The sequence below is a fragment of the Salvia miltiorrhiza genome, chromosome 8 (assembly GCF_028751815.1).
Source record: "Salvia miltiorrhiza cultivar Shanhuang (shh) chromosome 8, IMPLAD_Smil_shh, whole genome shotgun sequence".
In the NCBI taxonomy this organism is placed as follows: domain Eukaryota; kingdom Viridiplantae; phylum Streptophyta; class Magnoliopsida; order Lamiales; family Lamiaceae; genus Salvia; species Salvia miltiorrhiza.
Window position 1 is genome coordinate 27,708,858 of NC_080394.1, and position 22,558 is coordinate 27,731,415.

Sequence of the window (22,558 nt, forward strand, 5' to 3'; positions counted from 1 at the left end):
TTTTTCGTATTTGAATTGTTAATTTATCAAAAACAAAAGTCTATTGTTGGAAACTATTTTAATAAAATTCATCATTGTTAGCATATTGACCGATATATCAAAATGTCCTATCAAAGCCTAAATATTGATTTCTTGAATCAAGATCTACAATGACAACAAAATTGAATAGCCAAAACGGTAGGGAGAATTTTAATTGCAAAAACTGAAATGTTAAAAGTACTTATTTGCTAGATTTTAGAAGTCAAGTCGAAATTGCAAATTGAGTCAAAGTGAATATTTTCCCTAGAAATTTCATAATAAACAAAACAAGGCCATAATGTGAGAAACTCAATAAGGAATAGTTATTCAAAAAATAGCCGTGTTAATAAAATACAATCTCTAAACTAAATGGTGCATCAAGAATTTAATACCACTGATGCAGCCACGACACTTGGTGTGTGCTCAAGAGACGGATGATGCATCGAGTCGCCACCCACTGTTTGGCGAGGATTGAGCAAACTCAGAAACTTATTGGCAGCAGTAATCTGGTTTTGACGAAGGCTCTCATCATGCATCAAGTCCCTGCGATATAACTGCTCTTAAGCTCTACTCACTTCACACAGTATATGAAAATCTCCCCTTTTTGCGTGTAGGTTTCGCTCAATAGTAAGATCAATCTAGAGGCTACACTGTCCATTTTTCTTGAATTTCTCAGATGTTGTATAAAAGAAGTAATGTGCATGTTTTTCTTTGACGTAAAAAAAGGATGAAAACATTGCGTCTTATGAAAAAAGAGTGAGTAGTAAGACTTACAGGAGCACCGGTGCTAATTGTGAAGGAGTGCAAGCTTCAAAAAGAGCTTCAGGAATTATAGGCGAATCTAGGACAATATTTGGAAGTGAGATGTAAGGTACTTTAGCCTTGTATCGTATGAACCATTCGGTCAGGATATGTGCTCGATATGCAACAGCACAAGGTAAACGAGCAAGCTGCATTTCCACTGCGACAGTCCCAGACGTGCATAGTGCTATTTGACTTGCCTGCACAATTTTTGAAGTTTGACCGACCACTTCAGTTACAAGATTTAAAGTGAATCTAATACATCATGTATGATACACTAGAGGGCAAGATAATGCAGCTAGCTAAATGCAGTAAGGAAAGCAAATAAATGAAGAAACTATTTGAACTAGCCAAATTTCTAGAGTTCATTGGTCCATCCATACAAACATAACAGATTCTGAAAAATGTCGCCACCTAGCAAATGAAGTTACAATCATGCTTAGTCAATTAGGTCTTCTTGACATGAAATAAGGGTCCTTTTGTTATCGGTAATGCAGAGAGAAGACTGTGAACACTTACACTGTATGCATTGTATTTCATGCACAGTGATCCACCTGGAACCAATACAACAGGTACAGGCCACTCGCGAACAGTTTCACTGATATACTCTTCCACATGCTTATTAGGTGCTACGTGGATCACTACTGTCAGCCCTGACAAGGAATCTTTGAGTAGTTCCACAGTGCGTGCATATATTGGAAGCATGCGGGTTACCTCTTGCAATCGGCTTCCGGGCAGCACAGAAATTATTTTTGATCCTTAGTATAAAAATGTAAATGATTAGGTGCTAGAAAAAGAATAATAAAATTTCTGTTAGCAGCTTAATAAGCACATAACCAATGCCACCTCTCTCTCTCTCTCTCTCTTAAAAACTTTTTGTGCAGATCAACTTGCTTCAAAATAATTGACTACTGCTTTCTTAGTGATGTAATAATTGTTAACATTATAACATGAGATAAATGGCAACCATTGAGGTTAGCAATTAACAATCTGCAAAGCCTGTAAACAAAAAAATATAACCCAATATAGGTACAGTTACCTAGAATTACTTCAATGTACCTGAGGATACTCCGTATTTCTTTCTAAATTCCTCTCCATCACCTTGAACCTTCCACTCATTGTCCATGCATTTGTTATTCTGCGAAGAAAAACATTAAACTAAAATAAAATACAGAGCAAACTCCAAATTTTATGTAAACAACACTTTTATTCCAGAATTAGATTTCCATTAGGCCATCTGACTGAGAAATGGATAAAAAGGGAGCATTTAAGGAGTAGGCCTCATTTTTTTTTTTTTTTTTTTTAAAGTTTTCTGTTGGGGCTGGGTGGGTGTTTGAGGAGGTGGTTGGTACCAGAAAATGGAACATGAGGAAAACGACTGGAAGAAGGATTACTACCCCTTCGATCGTCATGAATGCAATAGTAGGGCAGTGGAGAATTTTTCATCAAATGTGGCCTGAAGATGGTTGATCATCATATAAAAGAGTTCACCTTTAGCTCCAAAACATCTTCTAGTGTTGGATGGCCGACAAATGTGGCAGCAAGTCCATTTGATCTACAGATATCTGCCTCAAATGGAAGGATACAAAACAAATGATCGACAAACCCCATAAGTCTTTTAAGTCTCAATTCACCTCCTCTCCACGCCCAGAACGATGGAGCTACATAGTGAAAGTGTTGAGGACTAGCTAATCCTTGTGGACCATATCTAGCTGCAAAAAGCATTTTCCCATGTTCCTACACATTTTATATTTGAATAAGGAAAATGAGACATCCTTTGAAAAACTCAAAGCTATTAAAGGAAATTCACCTCGCAAATGCTTCAGAAAGCGGAAGGAAAACCCCTTCGAGTCAACTGTCAGCACAACATGTGGCTGAAAAGTTAGCGCTGATTCAACCGTCTCGTTTAGCCTGAGCTGAAATTTTGCAGTTCAGATGATATTAGGATGACGGATAGTGAGTACTAACTAAGACACAGGAACACTAACTAAAAATGAATTGGAAAACTACAAAGTTTGATAGGTGAAGTTAGAATTACCCTAAACTTCCTAAGATGTGGCAATAACTCCCAAATGCCCATAACAGCAATATCCTCCATAGGAAACAAGGTATTCAACCCTTGCTGCGACATCAGCAACCTAGAGATACCAACAGTTCTCGAAATCAAGATGTTGTCTTCGTCTCCATTCAAATATTTGAATCACATACATTGATTAAATCATATGTTATGACATTGCAATTATTGTAACCACTAACCACCAGCTTGTTTACAACGAAAGGGCTTAAACCATCAGATCAAAACTCAGATTAATGAGCGAATGTCTGCATATATAGCCAAAATCGCAAACTAACTAACTGAAATCCTAAAACATAGTAATTTTCTTACCCTCCAACACCAGTGAAACGAATAGGATAAGGGGAAAGCTTTCTCAAAGAGTTCATGAAACGCGACGCGATAAGGTCGCCAGAAACCTCCCCAGCAACAATGAAAACCCTAAGCTCCCCATCTTTGGAAGCCAAATCTCGCACACTTTCTCTGCCTAAAACTGATAATGACCTTTTCACTACGCACAAAAACCTCGTATTAAATCCAATCTTCACACTCCTCACGCTTTTGGAGAACATAATAATAATGATTCTCAGCTACAAAACAAGAAAAAGATATAAAAGTAAGCAAAAGTTCATGGACAGCAAGGACAAACTGTATTGGAAAAAAATAAATAATTTTCCATCAAGATTAAAAGGGGATGAAAATGAAATAACTGCAGTGGCAGCAACTACACTGTGGCCCCCAATTTGCATATAGCATATAATTCATGAATATAGCATATAATCGGCTCCCAACACACATAAACATATAATTGGCTCTAAGCCATCGCCACAACAACAAATGGAATGGAACGAGCCATTCTCCAACCTAATCTCCACACCCACTACCTAGAGACATGCTTATCTATGGTAACCATGACTGCCACTTGAGCCATGGTGCAAAAATAAAAGCAAGAATATACGAAACACATCGTTGAAGCTTATCTCTTTCTTATTCTCTTTTTTGCCGATTCTCTTCCAAGTGGATGGATAAACACTTCTAAAATTCCTCTCACAATTTGACAAAACACCACCAACTATTCAAGAACCTAACCAATGTTTAAAACCAAAGGTCAAAAATCCCATTGAACAAGGACTAATTAAAACTCAAAACCAAACAACTTGAACTCGTTTACAGGTAAGCATAAAACTAATGTGCCAGCAAACAGCAAGTTTTTTGCCTAAGTATTACTCGTTTACTAGTGGAATGGTTCTATGAAAAGGATATCAAAGAATTAAAAAATTTCCTGCCCAACCACCGGTAGAATGTTTCATTACAGCTTATATAAAGACTCGCAAACAGATAATAACCAGTAAACAACTAAACACTAAATCAATTCTGGGTTTTCAATAAGCGACTTTCCAGATTGATACCAATTCAAATCCTCCAGAATTCCTAGCTTCCATCAACTCTAGGAAAAGTTTATACAGTTGAGTTGTTAAAGATAAAATAGCAGGATATTGTTTACAAAAGTAAAATTGAAACTCTGCCAAGATTCATGTAAATTTCTTCTCAATTCAAGCTGGAATTTATCAAGCATCTGATCCCGTTAGAGGAAGCAAAGAAATTTCTCAATCATTAAGTCAGCAGCAGACTGGCATTTAGTAGTCATTGGTTCCAGATAATTAAACATCAGCACCGTGGTTTTTTAGGAAAAAAGAAAACATCAAAGTCGAAAACAGAGCAAAAAAAGTAATCTAACAAGAAACAGGCCTTCTTCAACACCAATAACAAAAGTCAAGATAATAACCACCTCCTACGTTTCAGTTTCATAACATATGCATATGCAAAACCTTGGCAAAGTTCGTAAACACAAATTGGGAAGGAAAAAAAAAATTAAAGTACCTTTCGAATTGAACCTAAGCATTACTTCAGCCTATAATCATATTGCTCTATACTAGAATTAAAGACAAAACGCTATTATAAAATACAAGCAGATTCAAGTAATCAACCAAGCCAGAAAAAGAAACAAAATGTCATAAACAAAATTAAACATAATCCGAGAGGCAAAAAAAAGCAACTTGAAGAATGTTCGAATAGGTTTCTCTGTGAGAAAAATCAGCAATAAACGCATACCTATGGGAAAATCAGCACTCCAATAAACTTGCCAAGTCCAAATTTAGCTCCAGAGTTAAATCAAAATTGAAGGAACTCTCTCACAGGCCCTTTCGTAAAGTCATACCACAAACCACACAACCTGTACATGCAGTTATTATGCATAAGCAAACAGAGAGAGAGAGAGAGAGAGCGGCAAAACTGATTGGGGCACCGGAATCGGCGGCCAGGCGCGGCAATCGAGTGGCTTCCGCCACTCGCTGGAGGGCAGAAGAGATTACGGTGGATGGGGCGACGGTGGGTGGGGTGGCGAAAGAGATTCAAGCTATGAATGGGCGACGAGAATTGGCGAGGGCTTGTTTCTAATTTGGATTAGTTAGATGTAAACGCACCAACTTTGGCTAAAATTTATTTTTGACGCCGTATATCATTTCGGATGAGCAACATGGATTTCTCGTAGATGCCATGTCATTTTTAACGAGCCACGTAGAGATTATGTTATTTTTTAACTTAAAAAAATAAAATTGGGATCAAAATAAAATAACTAATAAAGTTCTTATATTTTATTGATTTTCTATACATAACCCCTATTTTATTCATTATAATTTATAATCCCTTTTTTATTTAAAATATATCAAAATTATTTATCAATTATTTTATAAACTACAACGGCCATAGGAATGCAGCCAAGTAAGGTTTGTGGCATGCAAATTCATCCATTTTGCGTGGATTTCGTTTCTTATTTACTACAATTAAAACAAAAAAATCTAATCAAATAGAAAAATAATTTTATAACTAATTATCAATTCTCCTTCCACTACCTTTTCCATCACATTTAATTGATTCTTTGACTGGTTTTGATAATAATTAAGAAAAACGTAAAACAGAATGAAAAATGAAAAGATGATGGAAAAAATGAAAGTAGAAGTTAATTGGGAAAGAATTTGGGCATAATATGAAACCCCATTAATCCATTAAGTTCCATATTAGGATGAGAAAGAAATATGATTATATAGGCTGAAGTAACGCATCAAAGAGTGGCCCAGGCTTTAATCCCCGGATGAATGCATATTCTTTGATCTGTGATTCTCTTCTGGCACCTCCAAATATGCCATATTAAATTAGATCACATATTCTTGTAAAGACTCTCGGGGTTCCTGACGCATGTATACTAAACACATAACTGTTTTCTCCGATCTATTGGAGCTGTCAAATTGGTGCATAAACAAGTTGTATATATCATCAAATGTATGGATGGACTTTGGTTCTAACTTCCGGTCAGAACCATTGATGGGCTAGGCCTGACAGCATCGTTGAATATCTTGTTTCGTCTCGTTTTATCGACTAGTTATCCATACTCTTCGTTACTCGTCCTCTTAACTCCTACTCACTTTCATTACACTCGTAATTCTATATAAATATAGAAAACGCAAGCTCGTTCTCGAAATTCTGATAAACGAGCTCTATTCGTTTATTGATAAATTTCGATTTACTATTCAATCGTCGTCCAAAAATAAATATTTTTATTTTTTGACTCGTATCGAAAAATTAAGAATATTTCGGGACGACACGCACATAAGATTTTGAAAATAGACAAAAAGACAAAATAGTACTCCCTCCGTCCATAATTTAAAGCCCTACTTGCTCTTAAATTTTTCTCCACAAATTAAAGCCCTATTATACTTTTTGTACCTTTTTACTCTTCTTCTTTTCCTATATTTACTACCATTTGCAACTAATGGACCCACCTTAAAACACATTTATCATTTTTATATTATATATTTACTACACTTTATCACTAGTGGACCCACTTACAACACTTTTATTACTTTAGTCAACTACCCTCATATTTCATCCACATCACATTTTTCAGCTTTCTTAGTTTCCGTGCCCACACCAAAGTGGGGCTTTAAATTGTGGACGGAGGTAGTAATTATTACTCCATTTGTTTTACTCTAATAGGCTTGTTTTTCTTTTTGGGACGTCTCATTGGAATAGACTCGTTTTTCATTTAGAGTAAAAAAAAGTGTTAATAGGCAAAAATGCCATATTCCTTATGTTATATATGAAAAATGCATACTTTATAAACTTAAGCATTTTATGCTCAAATTATGTGAAGTACCTATTTTACCATTTGATGTTGATGAGTTTGCTTGATTTTTTGTGAAAGTCTTACACATTTGACCGATTTGACAACTATCAGTCATAAAAGTCAATGATTTGACAGCTATCAGTCAAGAGTACATATGACCGATGGGTGGCTAGACCGGGCGGACACATGATTTCTCGGGACGGACACATGATTTTACCGAACGGACACATGATCTAGCCACCCACCGACCATATGTACTATTGACTGATAGCTGTCAAATCGTTGACTTTTATGACTGATAACTGTCAAATCGGTCAAATGTGTAAGACTTTCACAAAAAACCAAGCAAACTCATCAACATCAAAGGGTATTTAAAGAATAGGGCATAGAATGCTTGTGTTTACAAAAAAAAAGCATTTTTCACATATAACTTAAGTGATATGACATTTTAAATTTTCACTCAGAAACATTGTACTTAATTGGTGTGGACTACACCACTTTACTCCTAAAAAATAAGTTTCTTAATCTCCGTGCCTGAAAGAAATAAGTATATTAAAGTGGGACAGAAGAATAACTATTCATCGTCAAATTGTTAAAATTTTAAAAGCGTCTTAACATACTCAGATCTCACATGCATCCAAGTTCATCCTTCCCATTTAAATAATTATCTCAAATGATTCAATTACTTATACTCCAATATAGACATAAAAATTCCACATCATGCGGATATAGAATATTGACTTCTTAAAAACTGTAAATCAAAATAGTTTTAAACAAATTGTCATGTCTCTATAAAATTAAAGAAGGAAGCTAAAACCTTAATTACTCAAACTCAAGCAATTAAACAAGTAACTAAAAGTCCGAGTATTACATATAACTCTACAACTGAATAAGGAGTTTTCTGCGCATACAAGAAAAACAAGTACATCCTCTGATGAAATAATACATCATGTACCTAACTTCGAATGTATAGTCTATGTAATGACAAATATATAAGATTATCCATACTCTTGATTTATCAAAGATACTTTACAATATTATAATTACTTATCCTATGATGTTGTAATAGTAGTTGCTATTTCCGGAGTTATACAATTAAGGGTGCGTTCTCTTTGATTGTAAATTTATCATGAGAAAAGGAAGGATAAACAAAATTTCACCATTTAAATTCTTCATTTCTTTTCCCACATTTCCTACTTGCCCTTACTCATTCCTCATTTACACTATAAAAGAGGGATATTTATCCTTCATTTTTTCATGATAAATTTACAATAAAAGAGAACGCACCCTAAATGAAAATCACATGTAGAAGAGAATATTACAATTTGAAAAATTAATTAAATATATGAAATTCAAATTTATAAAAGTGCATTGATTTTTTTAGTTTATATATATATATATATATATATATATATATGTGTGTGTGTGTGTGTGTGTGTGTGTGTGTGTGTGTATGTAGGGTATGTGTATGATAATCGTGATAACTATATTTTTCGTGAGAACGCAATAATAATTTATTTTCTTATAAAATTAATAAATTCATTGTTAAATTTAGGGATGTCAATCGGGCCGACCCATTCGATTTCGGATTATTTTCGTGTCGGGCTAGTCGTTTTTTTATTTTTCGGGCTAAAATTTATCGACCCTAACCCTAATCCACTCGGTTTCGGAGTAGCCCGTTCAGGCCCGCAAGTTTATGATTTTTTTTTTATATATTTAGTTTCTTTTATAGATAATCATATTCTTATAATAAAAATATGTCGTATTTTTTAAATCAAGACATTTCGTCTTGTTTTAGATACAAAAATTAGTGTTATTTTAACGTAAGTTTACATAATATCTAACTTTAACTTCGTTTACGATAAAAATTGTATATAGATTTAACATAAATAACTATCTTTCTTTGACTTTTATATCATAGATGTTTGTTATTAACTGTTGGAAAAAATCAAAACGTATTTTACAAGCATCAAAATATTATTATCAAATTAAAAAGTAAAGTATTAAAGTTTAATAATCAATTATTAAGAAAGTGTTTGGTTAATCAGGTCAATCCACTCGATTTTCGGGCCAATCCTATCGGGCTCGGGCTATTTTCCGTTCGGGCCATTCGGGCTAAAATTTTTCAACCCTAACCCTCATTTTTTATCGGTCTATTCGGGTCGACCCGTCGATTTCAGGCTTTTTTGACATCCTTAGTTAAATTTAATGTATTAAAAAAGGAACAAGGAAATCTTTGTTTCTAGAATTTTTAAGATTCAAATCCATGTATATGGTGCATTAATCCATTAAGATGATGTGTATGTTATAGATCTTCATGATCAAACGATTAAAAATGATTCTTCATTTTCAATTTATTTAAATATTCTTTGAATCTTCCCTTAGTGTATGATTCTAATAAAAGTTGCGAATTTCTTATAGGTTGAGTACAGTTACTCATATACTCATATTACAATAAGCAGAATTTTATTGGAACCATACATATAATATATGGGGTTAATTGCACCAAAATACATGAACTTAATTTAGTCACATTTTCATTCTGCACATGAACTTTGAAATTTACACTTTTAATCATGAACTTTGCAAGTATTTCAATTTTTCCTTGAAATTAAATTTCCCCCAATTTGATGATGATGTGGATCCTATGTGGCAGCCGGAAGTGTGCCACTTATTTCATCGTCCGGTAAACGATGACATTTTTTTTAGCTGTAATCGACGTTGTTTAGTTTTAAATCACGAATTTGGGTTTAAATTTTCCAAATATTCACCAAACTCGGCCCACTTCTGAAATATAACTCTTGGGCACAATTTTTCCTTCAATTCCACAGTAGCAAATGCAGCCTCCCCTCTCTATCGATTTCGTTCCCGGCAAGGTGTCTGGCATCGCCACCACTGCCCGCCTCACTGAGCTCGATGGGCAGCCACTGTGCCCCTCTCTCTCTCTCTCTTCAGTTCGTCCTTCTCTTTCCTCTCTTAATTTCCTTTCTTCTCAATTCGTACCCTAGCTCTTTCCTTCAAAATCGCCACCTGAATCTCCCCTTTTTGAACTTTGGCGAAGCCGGGGCCCGACCATCGGCGCTGCCTTCACCCCTAAACCTTCTTTTCATCCGTTCATCCCTTCAATTTGGCGAAACGCAACAAGGGTCGAGCCCTAGCTTCCATTCTGTCTCAATTTTGCGGCCGCCTACTGGAGGTCCCCATGCTGATGCGCTTCCTCCATCGTAGCTGCAGGCCGCCGTTGAAGCTGAAAGTTGTCCGCCGCGCTCAACGAAGCCAACACTGACCTTCAAATTGCGTTGAAAATGGCGAAAATCTCCCTAATTCCCTGTAGCCCTAAATGTTACCGAGGTAAAAACTAAATTTAGAGATTCAATTCCCTAAATGAAGTCAAACGACATCGGCATCAGTAAAACGATATAGTTTGGAGGATCGCTCGCCAAATGCTGTCGTTTTAGTAATGACACGTCGATTTATTAATGACAAGTGCTATAGATGCATGGCATCTACAATGACACGTCGGTTTTCAGGCAGTCGGAATTCAATTTTAAGGAAAAATTGAAATACTTGCAAAGTTCATGATTAAAAATGTAAATTTCAAAGTTCATGTGCAAAATGGAAAAATGACTAAAGTTTGTGTATTTTTGTGCAATTAACCCTAATAAATATTAATAAACAATGGATATAAACCTACATTTTTATTTGAACCCATCCATGTATATATTAAAAAACAATAGATATAAATCTACAAGTTGAACCATATTTTTGATTGACATTACAAGAAGGAATCACATCACATCAAAATACAACACGAATTCTCCGACTCTCTCTGTCTACTTGAAATACAAGGAAATATTATTTGTCGGCGAGACCCTGCATCTTATTGCATCATCACCACCATTATGAGTCTCAACACACACAAACACACACAAATAATTGAAATGCTGTATATACCCAAAGAGTGGAGGTTAGAGACGGGCGTCGAGGGCGAGGATTGTGCTGAGGTTCATGGGGTTCATATAGTCGAGGGATCCCGTGAGGATCTGCCTAACAATGATTTTGTTAGCCTTTTCGGAAGGATGAAACGGATCCCAAAACGCATACACCTCTCTATTGGGACACAAATTGGACAAGGGCGTGCAGAGCCCCAGCCCGTTGTAGGGCCCCTGGCCGCAGCATGCCACCTTGGATGTCACGAACCCATACGCCTGCGGATTGCGGATGAAGTCCCTGTTGGTGAGCTGCGTGTTGGCCGCGATGAACACGTTGCCCCGCACCTCCGAGTTCAGCTTCAGCAGCATCTGCGTCAGCTGCGGGTTGAAGAGCGCCGCCGCCCGCTGCAGCTCCTCCGCGCACTGCCCGTTCCGGCTCCTCTGTGCCAGCTCCGCCGGCACGCACCCCAGCGGCCCCGTCCCCGTCACTATCACCCTCCGAGCTCCCATATCGTATAATTTCTATATATATATGTATGTATAATTAATTAAATGGAGATGGAGATGGAGATATATATAGAGGCGTTAATTAATTACCCTGAGAAGCTTGTGGTATTCGGAGATTAGGTAGCGCACGTAGTCGGGGAGGGAGAACTGGCGGGACCTTGCGGAGAAAGGAACCAAATAGTAGTTGTTGACGAAGTCGTTGCCGCCCAACGTCATCAGCACCAGCGCTTGGTTCACCAGCCGTTTAGCCGCGCCGCCGCCCACCAATGCCGACACTCTCGTTTGGTATTGCTGGAAGTATTCTAGCTGTTGGAATGGCCTTATTATGTTCGCCTGCATACACTCCAAATTCGTAAGGATACATATATTCATTTGGTATATATATAAATGAGTTGTGTTGACTTACAAACTGAACTCCGGTGTCGTTCAGAATCCCAACTCCGGCGGAGGCGAAGTTGGCTCCCACCAGCAGCCTCTGCCCGGTTAGGGCCGGACTCAAGTAGGGCAACGGCGACTCTCGCCCGCCGATGCTCTGGCCTGCAACATCGATTCAAATTATTTATTAATTATCATTCGTTTCAGATGGATAATATTAGTAAGATGGCAAAACTGAACTGATGAGATCGGGAATGTTGAGGCCGTTGGAGAAGCGGCCGGTGGGGCGGCGGGTGGGGTAGTCGATGCCGTAAGGCGGGGCGTCGGCGCGTGCGGTCGTGGCTAAGTAGTTGTTGTTGCCGCTGTCGACGAGCGAATCACCGAACACGAAGAAGGCTCTGCCCTCTACGCCCACGCCATTTGTGGCTAAGAACATGGCTGCAGTCACAATAATGGTGAAGGCAGAGGCAGCCATTGTTGAGCAAGAAGAGAAAGACACAAAACACACAGTGGCTGTGGATGGAGATGAGATGGATGCTGAATTTGGTTGTATATATAAGAGTAAGTGTTGTGTTATACCCTGACATATAAATGTGTATTTTTCAGCAAAGATTGTGGCTCTTTTGTTATGGAATTAAATATGGAGGAACCATTGTGGTTGTAAAGGGGGGGAAAAGCGCCTCAAACTAAGCAAAGCAAAATGTGAAGGGTGGTACAATAGTATTCAATTTGGACAGTTGATAGGAGGTTTGATCTAGCTATCATTAAAGATTATGTGCATGCCAACAAAATTAATATAATCTACCTATGTGGAAATTAAATATATCTACCAAGGTGGTTTCATGTTTTAGGTGAATCAGAATGTACATGCACATATATATAAATTAATTTAGTGGTTATAGATATCCCATCAAATGGAATTGAACAATATATTGTTAGGTAACAATATGCCTTATTAATATGGATATAGATTTCGAAGATCTTAAAAGGGTTGAATGATAGAGATAGAAAAATGCAAGACAATTTGAAAAAGACTAAAAAAAAAGTCTTGCAATTTTTGTTTCCCCATAATTAGATAATTCAATTTGCAAAGAATATTAGCCAACTCTCTCTCACACACATATGCAATGGTGATAGGGCTGTAAGAACTTTTAGATTTGTGAGATAAAAGGGCAGCATGTGAGCTGCATTAATGAGTTTCACAACGTTATAGACAACTAACTACTCACGCAAGTTTACGTAATAGTACAACTAGCAAGTTATTTTATAGGCAAGAGTCTCAAGATATACCTACATATTGTTATATCCAATTAGTAGTGGCACTTCATTTTTCTAGTCGGGTCCTTTATTATTATTCACTCGATTAATTTTCTGTCTCATACTTATGTATTATCAAATATCAATGTATTCGACATATATAGTGTATATATATAATATAGAATCAAGGCTAATTCTAATCACAAACTTCATTTTACTCGCTATAATCTCCCGTATAAAATATATAATAATATAAATAATTATAAATTTACTATTTTATCCTATAATTTATAGCCTCAAGTTAAATGTGATTTTTTTTATAGTCAAATTAACTACACATAAATCCAATTCACGACAAAAATTCTTCTTCATTTTTTTCATAAATTAAATTCCAAATTTGACTATAACCCCAACCACGCAACTCAACACCAGAAGTCTTCAAGAGGCTTTCATAAAAAATAAAATAGATGCAAATGACGAAGATGAATTTAGAGTATTAATTTTTGGTGCAAATGTCATGATCCGTAATTTCGTATCGCATTTCATGAAATAGAAGGTTGAGTCCATGTTGCATTTTGAGTTGTAATGACGGTAAATTGATTTGTTGGGTTCAGGTTGAAAATAATTAGTCATTTCTTAAATATGAAGATCTGATGGTAGGAAATGTCTTAGAGGTGGACTTTCTATATAAAATTCTAAGTTGTAATAATATAGGGGGAATTGATTGTGGTAAGTTTGAAGGTAGTTGATTGAAAGCTAGAATTGTGATATTTTGATGGGTTTAGGTTGATGATTGGGTTGGACTTCGGACTGCGATGCATGAATTAGTACATCCTCTGTTTGTCACAAGAGAGTGTACTTTTTGTTATTTTTATATATTCATAAAAGTGTGTATTTTTTATTTTTAAATACTAATTTACAGTATAATATTACAAGAAGATAAGTCTCATTCCCCATTCCAATATACTCATCTGACATTTATTAAAACACGTGTCACTAAAAGTGATACACACTCCTAAATAAAGATATCAATAAAGCCTGCATAGGAAGTTTACTTGTATAAATTCATTTTCGATTATTTTTCTTAATCCTTGTGTAAATTCCAATTAGCGCGCGCGCACACACATATATATATACACACACGGGACATATGGAGTATTAAACTTGTTCATTAGTTTTTCATAATATTTCATAAAAATATTTGTATTAATATTCTTGTAATAAAACAAAAAAAATACTCCCTCCGTCCACCAATTCAAGGCCTACTTGCCTTTTTGGTCTGTCCACAAAAACAAGGCCTACCTATTTTTGGTAAGTTTTTATTCATTATTTAATCAAAAAAGTCAAAGATTCTTTACAAAAAAGTGGGACCATTTCTCCACTCAACTAATAAAAATACACTTTTTCTTAAAAAGTGGGACCCTTTCTCCACTCAACTAATAAAAATCACTTTTTCTTAAAACCCGTTTTTTTCATATAGGCCTTTAATTGGTGGACGGAGGGAGTATGTAATAGTATTAAAATATATATTAAAATTCTTTTTCAAAAATCGTTAACTTCCATAATTTTTTATTAAAGAGAAAAAGTGTGTACATATTAAATTCATGGGTTAAGGTGCAGATAGGCCCCTCAAGTGGAGGCCCTTAGAGCGTTTCAGTCCCCTTACTAACTGTGTGTGCAAATTGGCCCCCGAACTCAAAAAAACGGTGCAGATCGGCCCCCTCTGACTTAACACCGTTATGGGCCGTTAGTCAAGGGGGCGATCTGCACCGTTTTTTTCGGAGTTCAGGGGCTAATCTGCACCTTTTAACTTTTTAATTAATTAATCTCTCTCGCTCAAAATTTGATCGTCGTTGTCGCTGATTCAAGCTCCGCCGAGGCCGGCGGAGGGCGCCGCCCCTTTCTTTCTCTCTTGGGCCCTAAACCTCGGAGCTCGCTCGACTGCACACGCTCGATGAGGAGTCACCTAGCTTTTCTCGATAAGGAGTCGCCTCTTTCTCTCAAATCCGGCAAAATCCGATGATAAAGGCTGACGATGCCCGTCGCCATCTACACTATCGGCGTGCTGTTGAAGAAGGACGCCTTCCAATCAGAGACCATGGCCAACATGATCTCGATCTCGATTGGGGTCACGATCACCGCCTACGGCGAGGCGAAGTTCGATTCGTTGGGGGTGATTCTGTAATTGGGGGCGGTGACGTTCGAGGGAGAATTCGAGTTTCCATTTCGATTATGTGATTTTCGGGAGCAATGACGCCGATTTGGAATTCCCGATTTAGGGCTTGGGAACTTGATTTCGTGATTTTCCTCATCTGACGGCGATTGACGCCGGAAAAGTTGGTCGGAGAAGATGAGATGTGATTTTTTTAATGAACAGTGTGCAGATTAGCCCCCGAACTCTAAAAAGGGAAAATGTGCAGATTACCCCCTGAACTCCAAAAAAACGGTACAGATCGCCCCCTCTGACTAACGGCCCATAACGGTGTTAAGTCAGAGGGGGCGATCTGCACCATTTTTTTGAGTTCGAGGGCCAATCTGCACACACAGTTAGTAAGAGGACTGAAATGCTCTAAGGGCCTTCACTTGAGGGGCCTATCTGCACCTTAACCCTAAATTCATTCATTAGCTTTTCATAATATTCCATAAAAATATTTATTTTAAAATTCGTTTGAAAATTTGTCGGATTTGCTACGACGATGATAGCAGTTGTGGATATGAACTTTTCCAATTTTTATGGAAGAAGATAGCAGTTGTGGATCTGATTCGAAGAATTTCTGGGAGACGCATGGAACCGTGAGGAATCGCTAGAATTTCCTTGGATTACCGGGAAACACATGGGATTTGCGGTGATTTGGAATATGATTTTTTAGTGGTGCCCTTGGTTGACAAACTCGCTGAAATTCTGGAATTTTTACTCCATTCGTCTAGTTCATACGAGGCCCCCATCGTCTTCTCCAAAGCGTGTGAACTGTTCATCAAGGAGTTAACGAAGAGAGCGTGGGAGATGACGCTGCAAGGGAAAAGAAGGACAATGCACAAGGAAGATGTGGCTGCTGCTGTCATGGAAACTGATATTTTCGATTTTCTTGTTACCCTCGTTTCTCACTCTCCTACTGCTGCTTAGGGTTTCATATGTATCTCTCTATCTCTCTCTCTCTACACACACACATATTTCATATCCTCTTTTTTTTGTTAACAATATATATCATTTTCTGCATTTTGTTTAGTGTTTATCATTGCCAAGCTATATATCAATGGATTAAAATAAGATATGCGAGTTAAATGGCGATATATCTTTCAGTTATCATTCGGTGGTAGGAGAAATGGCGAGCGGCGAAGGGGAAAGCGCCGATGAGGTGTTTGATGTTTGGTCTCAGTGACATTTTGCGATTTTCTGCGAAATCCCATGTTTTCTGCCCAGGAGCCAACTGTTGGAGCCGGGAGGCAGGTTTTTCCAATCGCCGGAGCCCTTTCGGCGTGTTTCCGGCACGAAGAAGAAGGCATGGTCCACCACCTTCTACAAAAAAAAAAAATTAAAATAGTTAACTGTGTTAAACTGCCGTTAAGGCAGATGGTGTAATTGCACCAAATTAAGGACTTTGGGGGTTTAGTTGAACCCAAGTCGAGTATAGGGTGCTATACGTAATAAGGGCCTCTATGTTAGGGGCATATTTGATACTTAACCCTAAAATTAATGATTCACTAAAAATCGTGAACTTACATTTTTTTTTATTAAATTGAAAAAGTGTGCAACAGTGCAAAATGAACTATTACACACTTTTTCGTTGGAGTCATTTTATTTCACACTTTTTCTACACATTTTGCATTATAGTTTAAATAATCCAAACTTCAAATACCAAATAAGTACATGATCAAACTTAATCCAAACAAATAAGAGTTTTACAAAAAATCACAATCAAACAAGTTTATGATCAAACATCAAAATGTTGGGCTAAAACCATGATCCTCCATAGGATAAAACCATGCATATCGGACTCATTTGTAGCACATACAAAATTTTTATATTAAAAATCACATACTCAGAACTAAACAAAAATGATTGGAATTTTAAAAAAAAAACGTATTTTATACACATTTTTGTCTGAAAATGTGTGTATAATCACAAAATGCATTGTTACACACATTATCATTTGAAATTGTGTGTAACAGTGTAAATTCAATCATTACACATATTTTGACGATAATGTGTGTAACAGTGCACAATTTGTATTTTATACACACTTTCGAACGATAATCTATGTAACGATCGATAATTGTGTGTAACGATTGATATTGCGTGTAAATTTTGATTTTAGTGCGTAAGCATGCATTTTTATCATGTAATGAAGAATATAGTTCAAAAATTCAAAATCAATAACCAAGAACAACATGATTATTCACAAATACTATATCAAATCAAACAAATCTCGAGGTTTCAAACATTAAAAAGGGGATTAAGACTTTTTTCTGTCATCATGTTTTGCCCAACAAAATTCAACAATTTCATTTTCAAAAACTCTCAGCAAATTGAGAAATATATGAGACTAAAACTAAGTGACTCACCAGAAATGAGGGGAAGTGAGAACAAACGCCGGGAGAGCGCTGGAAGAAAGACGATGGAATTAAGACTTTTTTGTGTTTTGAAACTTTTTTGTTTTTACTATTTTTTGCTATTTTCAAAAATAATAAAAAAATAAACTAATGAAAATTAGTGTTAGTAAGGGTAAGTAAGTCATTTCAACACCAAAAGGCTAGATTTTCCATATTTTTATCTTCATGGATAATTTGTCCTACACCTAAGAAGTTTTGGGTAGATTAGGGTGTTGCCTCATAGTTCCAGAGTGTTTATACACCTCAAATACCAAAATTAAACAAACAGGTGTCCATGCATCTAAAACCACTTCCCAGCATCAATTATTAATCAGCATCAACAGCCCAACTTTAGCATCAGTATCAACATCAACATCAGTTGATCAATATCAACATTATCAACATCTACTCCACCCTTTTTTGTTGAAAAGAAGAAAATGTAGAAGTTGTTGAAACACTTCATCTGGGTGTTCAATCTGCGCAATGATAGCATCACCCATTTTTTGTTGTGCCATTTATCAATATTTTGACTTGACTTTTGAGAGGAGCAAAATTCCACCATAGTATTCTTTAGTTCATCAATGTCAATATCAACATCCATCTCTTCTGATCTAAGACGAGCATGCATGAGCTCTTTGCCTTTCTTGGAATAAGAAGATGAGCCTGTGAACTTTTGTAGAGGGAAAGTTAGTGACATTGAAGATAACATCTTCACTCTGGGCAGCAAATGAATCAGACACTTTTCAGATTTGGTCTTTGCTTTCTTCAGAGACTTCATCATGTTGTTAAAGTTCTTGACTAACATGACAAGATTAACATCATCATCTTCCAAATCAAAATTTGCGCTCCCAACATTGTCAGTAACATCAATCACAGAGGCAGATTTGTCAACATGAAAAGCAGCACTCTTAGGATTATAATAAGATTTATATTGCTCAAGATTCATCTCGAATGTTACTAACTTACTAACCAGATCACCAATTCTATAAGAAGTAACATCAACAGTTTCTTCAATGGAATAAATTTTCATGCTATACCTTTCTGGAAATGATCTAAATATTTTACTTACAAGTCTCTCATTGCTGATCGGTTCTCCAAGACCAATAGCGTTATTTGAGATCTCACACAACTTTTCATAATATGTTGGAATAGTCTCAACTTCGTACATCTTCACGATTTCAAACTTGGTGGTAAACATTCGCAATTTTGTTGCTTTGACACTTTCTGATCCTGCATATTGTTCTTATAAAATTAAGCCAAACATTGCGAGTTTCAATGCAGTTAGAGATAATGCAAAAACAAGGCACATCAACTTAGATAAAGATAATATTCAAAGCCCTGTAATTATGATTTGAAGTGAGTCGTTCATCTGCACTTCATTGGCTTTCTGGTTTCGGAGTAGTGTTTCCAACATCATCAGTAACTCGCATGAAGTCCATCCATCCAACACAACAACCCAACCACGTTCATCAATGGATTTTATGTACATCTTTATCTTAGTTTTCCACAATGAATAGTTCTTCCCACTACTATGTAAGGTATGAGGATGAACTAAAGTATATGACACATCCATTGGTGGTAATTTTGCACATAAGAACATTTCTTAGTTCCTCAAGAACCTGCTCTAATACCAATTAAAAGAATTTAGTGCCCCAAAGCAACAAGTAACATTGTGTAGTTCGTAAGAATAATGTTACCAAGAATATTGATAAAACAATATTAATAACATTCAAGCTAACATGCAGTGGAAATTAAACAACACATATAATACTTTTCACGGGTTAGATAAATACAACCCATGAGTGCCTCGTGGCCAAATCCACTATGTTTATCAACATTACAGTACAATACAAGATCTCTTGGTGATCAACCTTTGAAGATTGGCTGCCTAAAATTAAAACACCTATCTATTAACTGAACTATAATGTTAATTCAGCACAAAAAACTATCAATTGAATAACTTAAGTTTAAACGATCAAACAAACAGCATGCTACGCTCCAATGTCTTCAATCTTCAATCCTTGCCCTTAACCTACCGTCAATACATAGTAAGCCTTTATAGATTGGTTGCCTATGTTTCATCCGTCAAAGCAAGACTTGAAGACTTGGTGTCATTGACGAGCCCAAGTTTTGTGCTCTTTTTCTTTGTTGTGTCTAGGTCTAGATCGAGTCCTTTGCGTGTGTTTTTGCTTGTTTTTGTGTCTGGGAGGACACTTGTTTGGACAAGGCCTCGTGGAGCTATAATAGGCAAGATGGAGCGAATCTGATAAAATCTGGGAAGGCACCTCAACGATCAAGTCTAATGAAGCCTGCAGGTTGGATGCAATCCAAAGATCGAGAGTCACATATGCTGACCTGCTGGGCATGATGTTAATCAAGTAAGTAGTACCACTCAGAAGAGGAATTCTATCGGGTCCTAGGCATTCTGGAGCAGTTTTCGGGAGAGAGTGTTGCAGTCAAGGCTATCTGCCGCTGACCAAGAGGTTGGCCTAACTTACGCTCAGAAACCAGCACCCACTACGAGAGGTATCGAAGGCACGAGAATGGGCAAGATGAAGACAAAAAGGGTGAACAAGGAATGATCCATCATGACCAGGCGTCCAGGGCACGATACTGATGTGGCAGATCCAGTGCAAGAAGATAAGGCGTATGAATATTTCTTTTCCCATGCGTGGAGTAGATATAGTTGAAGCTTCAGGATATGCACGGATCAATGACGAGGTTTATCCAAGGAAGAGTCCTCATGCTTGAAAACTCTGTCTAGGGCAGCCTGGACATTCCAATTGGAGTCGGACTCTTCTGAAGCCCTACCTGCGTGTTGGCTTTCAGCCTACGCTTGGATTCTTATAAATACATGTTCCCATTTCATTTTACGGAGATGAATTTGTGGTGTAAGGAGTAGGGCGAGTACCAAAAACAATCTTTATATTTTCTGCATTTAGTAGTTAAATTCCCGTTTGGGTAAGACGTTTAGTTTTTACTTTTGTTGGCAGCGTAACATCCTGCCTTATTTTCCCATAATATTAAGTTTACTTTATTTTATTTCCATGTCTTATTTATCTTTTGTTTTCGCAATTTACTTTATGTCTAGCTAAGTTTATAGATATGGGCAAGGCATAGATGATGTGGATATGAATTTATAAACTCGTGAGGTCTAATTGTGTGCTTAAGTAATTGCATGTTGTGTTCCCAAAGTGCTGGACATTAAGTGTCTAAATTGACTTGATTAGTTAATAGGCCATTAATTAATTGAGTAGACTTAGATCACCAATAAATAAAGATTATAGGGTGTGTACGATCACTGTGCGTCTTGAGAGTATTTGCGGCACGGGAGGTTGAAGTAGACTTCGGTCTGCCTAAGTTCAATATCGAGTCTATCTAGGGCTAAATGCTTCTCGATTTAATTGCATGCTCTGAGGTGTCCTATTGCATGGTTAGGTCGAGATGGTTTAATGGTATAGGGTGTCCCTTACCTTGAACACACTTAAAGATAGATTTTCTTAGACAACGGAAGTGCACGTGACAAGTGAGAATGGGGGCACAGACCATTGGTAAGTTATAACCAGTAGACATAATATTGTAATAAACATCTTGACCAAGGAGCGAGTGTAACAGATTATCCACAAATTTGACGTCTGTTTAATGTTTTCAGTTTAATTATTTTCATTATTTCGAGTCAAGTTGAGTTTGAGTCCCGGGAAAGTGTCTCGTGATCAGGACAATAGTTCAACCCACCATTTTCTTATTTTTGTTCGTGACAAGAGACAAGCTACACCAACTCCATGTGGGATCGACCCTTGCTTTCACTAAGCACTACGCCTGTCTTCGACAAGTTTATAAATTTATTTGTACGTTGGATGAAATGACAACTTCGCTTAAAATCCTAAGTACAACGATCGTCAGTCATGTTTGCAGAAGGAAAAATGACGAAATGATTGTGGTGACTGTTAGGTTGGTGAAATGACACTCCCAAGTCGTATGTATGAGAGGGCCATCTTGCAGATTTTATAGAGTGTCATGTCGTGTTTAGTTTTCTCCACCTCCTACTTTTAGAAGCCTTCTACAATCATTGCAATGTTTATCCGAAAACTGCTATTTGACTAGTCGTGGATGTTGGTTGAGAGATCATGGTTCCTGAAAAATAGGAACAAACTACCCATTATCTTGGACCATGATTAATCCACCTTCCAACTCATTAAAAACGTGGTCCACTGCATAAAATACAATACTCCACTACCAAAGAATATAAAACGTGAAAGGAAAGTAAAAAATAAATATATACAATTAGCAATGAAGAAGAAAAAGTTGAACTTTAAGGCTGACTCCACAATGTTCGGTAGTTGCTAAAAATGTTGACAATAAAATGTTAACAACATTAAACCCAATATTGCTAGAGTTAACATAGACTCTAACACTTTTTAATTCGATAATAAGGTTTTGATACTTGTTGAATGTGTTTTTGTTTTCTCCAGCAACAGTTAATACAAAAATTTTATAACATAGAAATCAAATAATGATGGTCATTTATGTTAAAAGTATATCCAATTCTTATCGTTAACGAAGTTACTTATTAGTTACTCACTCCATCCCATTATTTATGGCTTGTATTCTTTTGGATTTCGTCCCAAGTAACATGGTATGTTTCCCTTTTGGACCATAATTATAGCATAATTAAAATTCTTAATCAATTCATTATTACTCTCTGTCTCTCTCATTTGATATGTCTTCCCTACCCACTGCCTATCTCTCTTTCTCCTCATTTCCCTCACTACTACCCCAAGATCTGTCTTCCCTACCCACCGTCTCTCTCTCTCTTTCTCCTTATCTATCTCACCGTGACCC

The 22,558-nt window shown here is 36.8% G+C and overlaps 2 protein-coding genes across 5 annotated transcripts; both read right to left on the minus strand.

Annotated features, from left to right (window-relative positions):
• Positions 1–259: 259 nt before the first annotated feature.
• Positions 260–5,357, minus strand: LOC130997417 (probable lipid-A-disaccharide synthase, mitochondrial). Of its 4 annotated transcripts, none has more exons than XM_057922724.1 (11): positions 5,178–5,357; positions 4,985–5,105; positions 3,840–3,956; positions 3,206–3,462; positions 2,858–2,957; positions 2,630–2,735; positions 2,311–2,531; positions 1,879–1,957; positions 1,339–1,577; positions 793–1,019; positions 260–561 (listed from the first exon to the last, which is right to left on the minus strand). In XM_057922724.1, exons 4-11 carry the CDS (start codon positions 3,442–3,444, stop codon positions 396–398), a joined length of 1,377 nt encoding a protein of 458 aa, XP_057778707.1. In that variant the 5' UTR covers positions 3,445–3,462; positions 3,840–3,956; positions 4,985–5,105; positions 5,178–5,357; the 3' UTR covers positions 260–395. The 4 variants fall into 4 exon arrangements, with proteins under 4 accessions (XP_057778707.1, XP_057778708.1, XP_057778705.1 ...); XM_057922725.1 differs by having other exon boundaries at positions 5,166–5,357; XM_057922722.1 differs by lacking the exon at positions 3,840–3,956.
• Positions 5,358–10,750: 5,393 nt separating this feature from the next.
• On the minus strand, positions 10,751–12,561 carry LOC130997418 (GDSL esterase/lipase At5g33370-like). Its single transcript, XM_057922726.1, has 4 exons — positions 12,110–12,561; positions 11,901–12,031; positions 11,585–11,827; positions 10,751–11,509 (listed from the first exon to the last, which is right to left on the minus strand). The coding sequence occupies exons 1-4, from the start codon at positions 12,342–12,344 to the stop codon at positions 11,024–11,026; spliced, it is 1,095 nt and encodes a 364-aa protein (XP_057778709.1). The 5' UTR covers positions 12,345–12,561; the 3' UTR covers positions 10,751–11,023.
• Between the last annotated feature and the right edge of the window lie 9,997 nt (positions 12,562–22,558).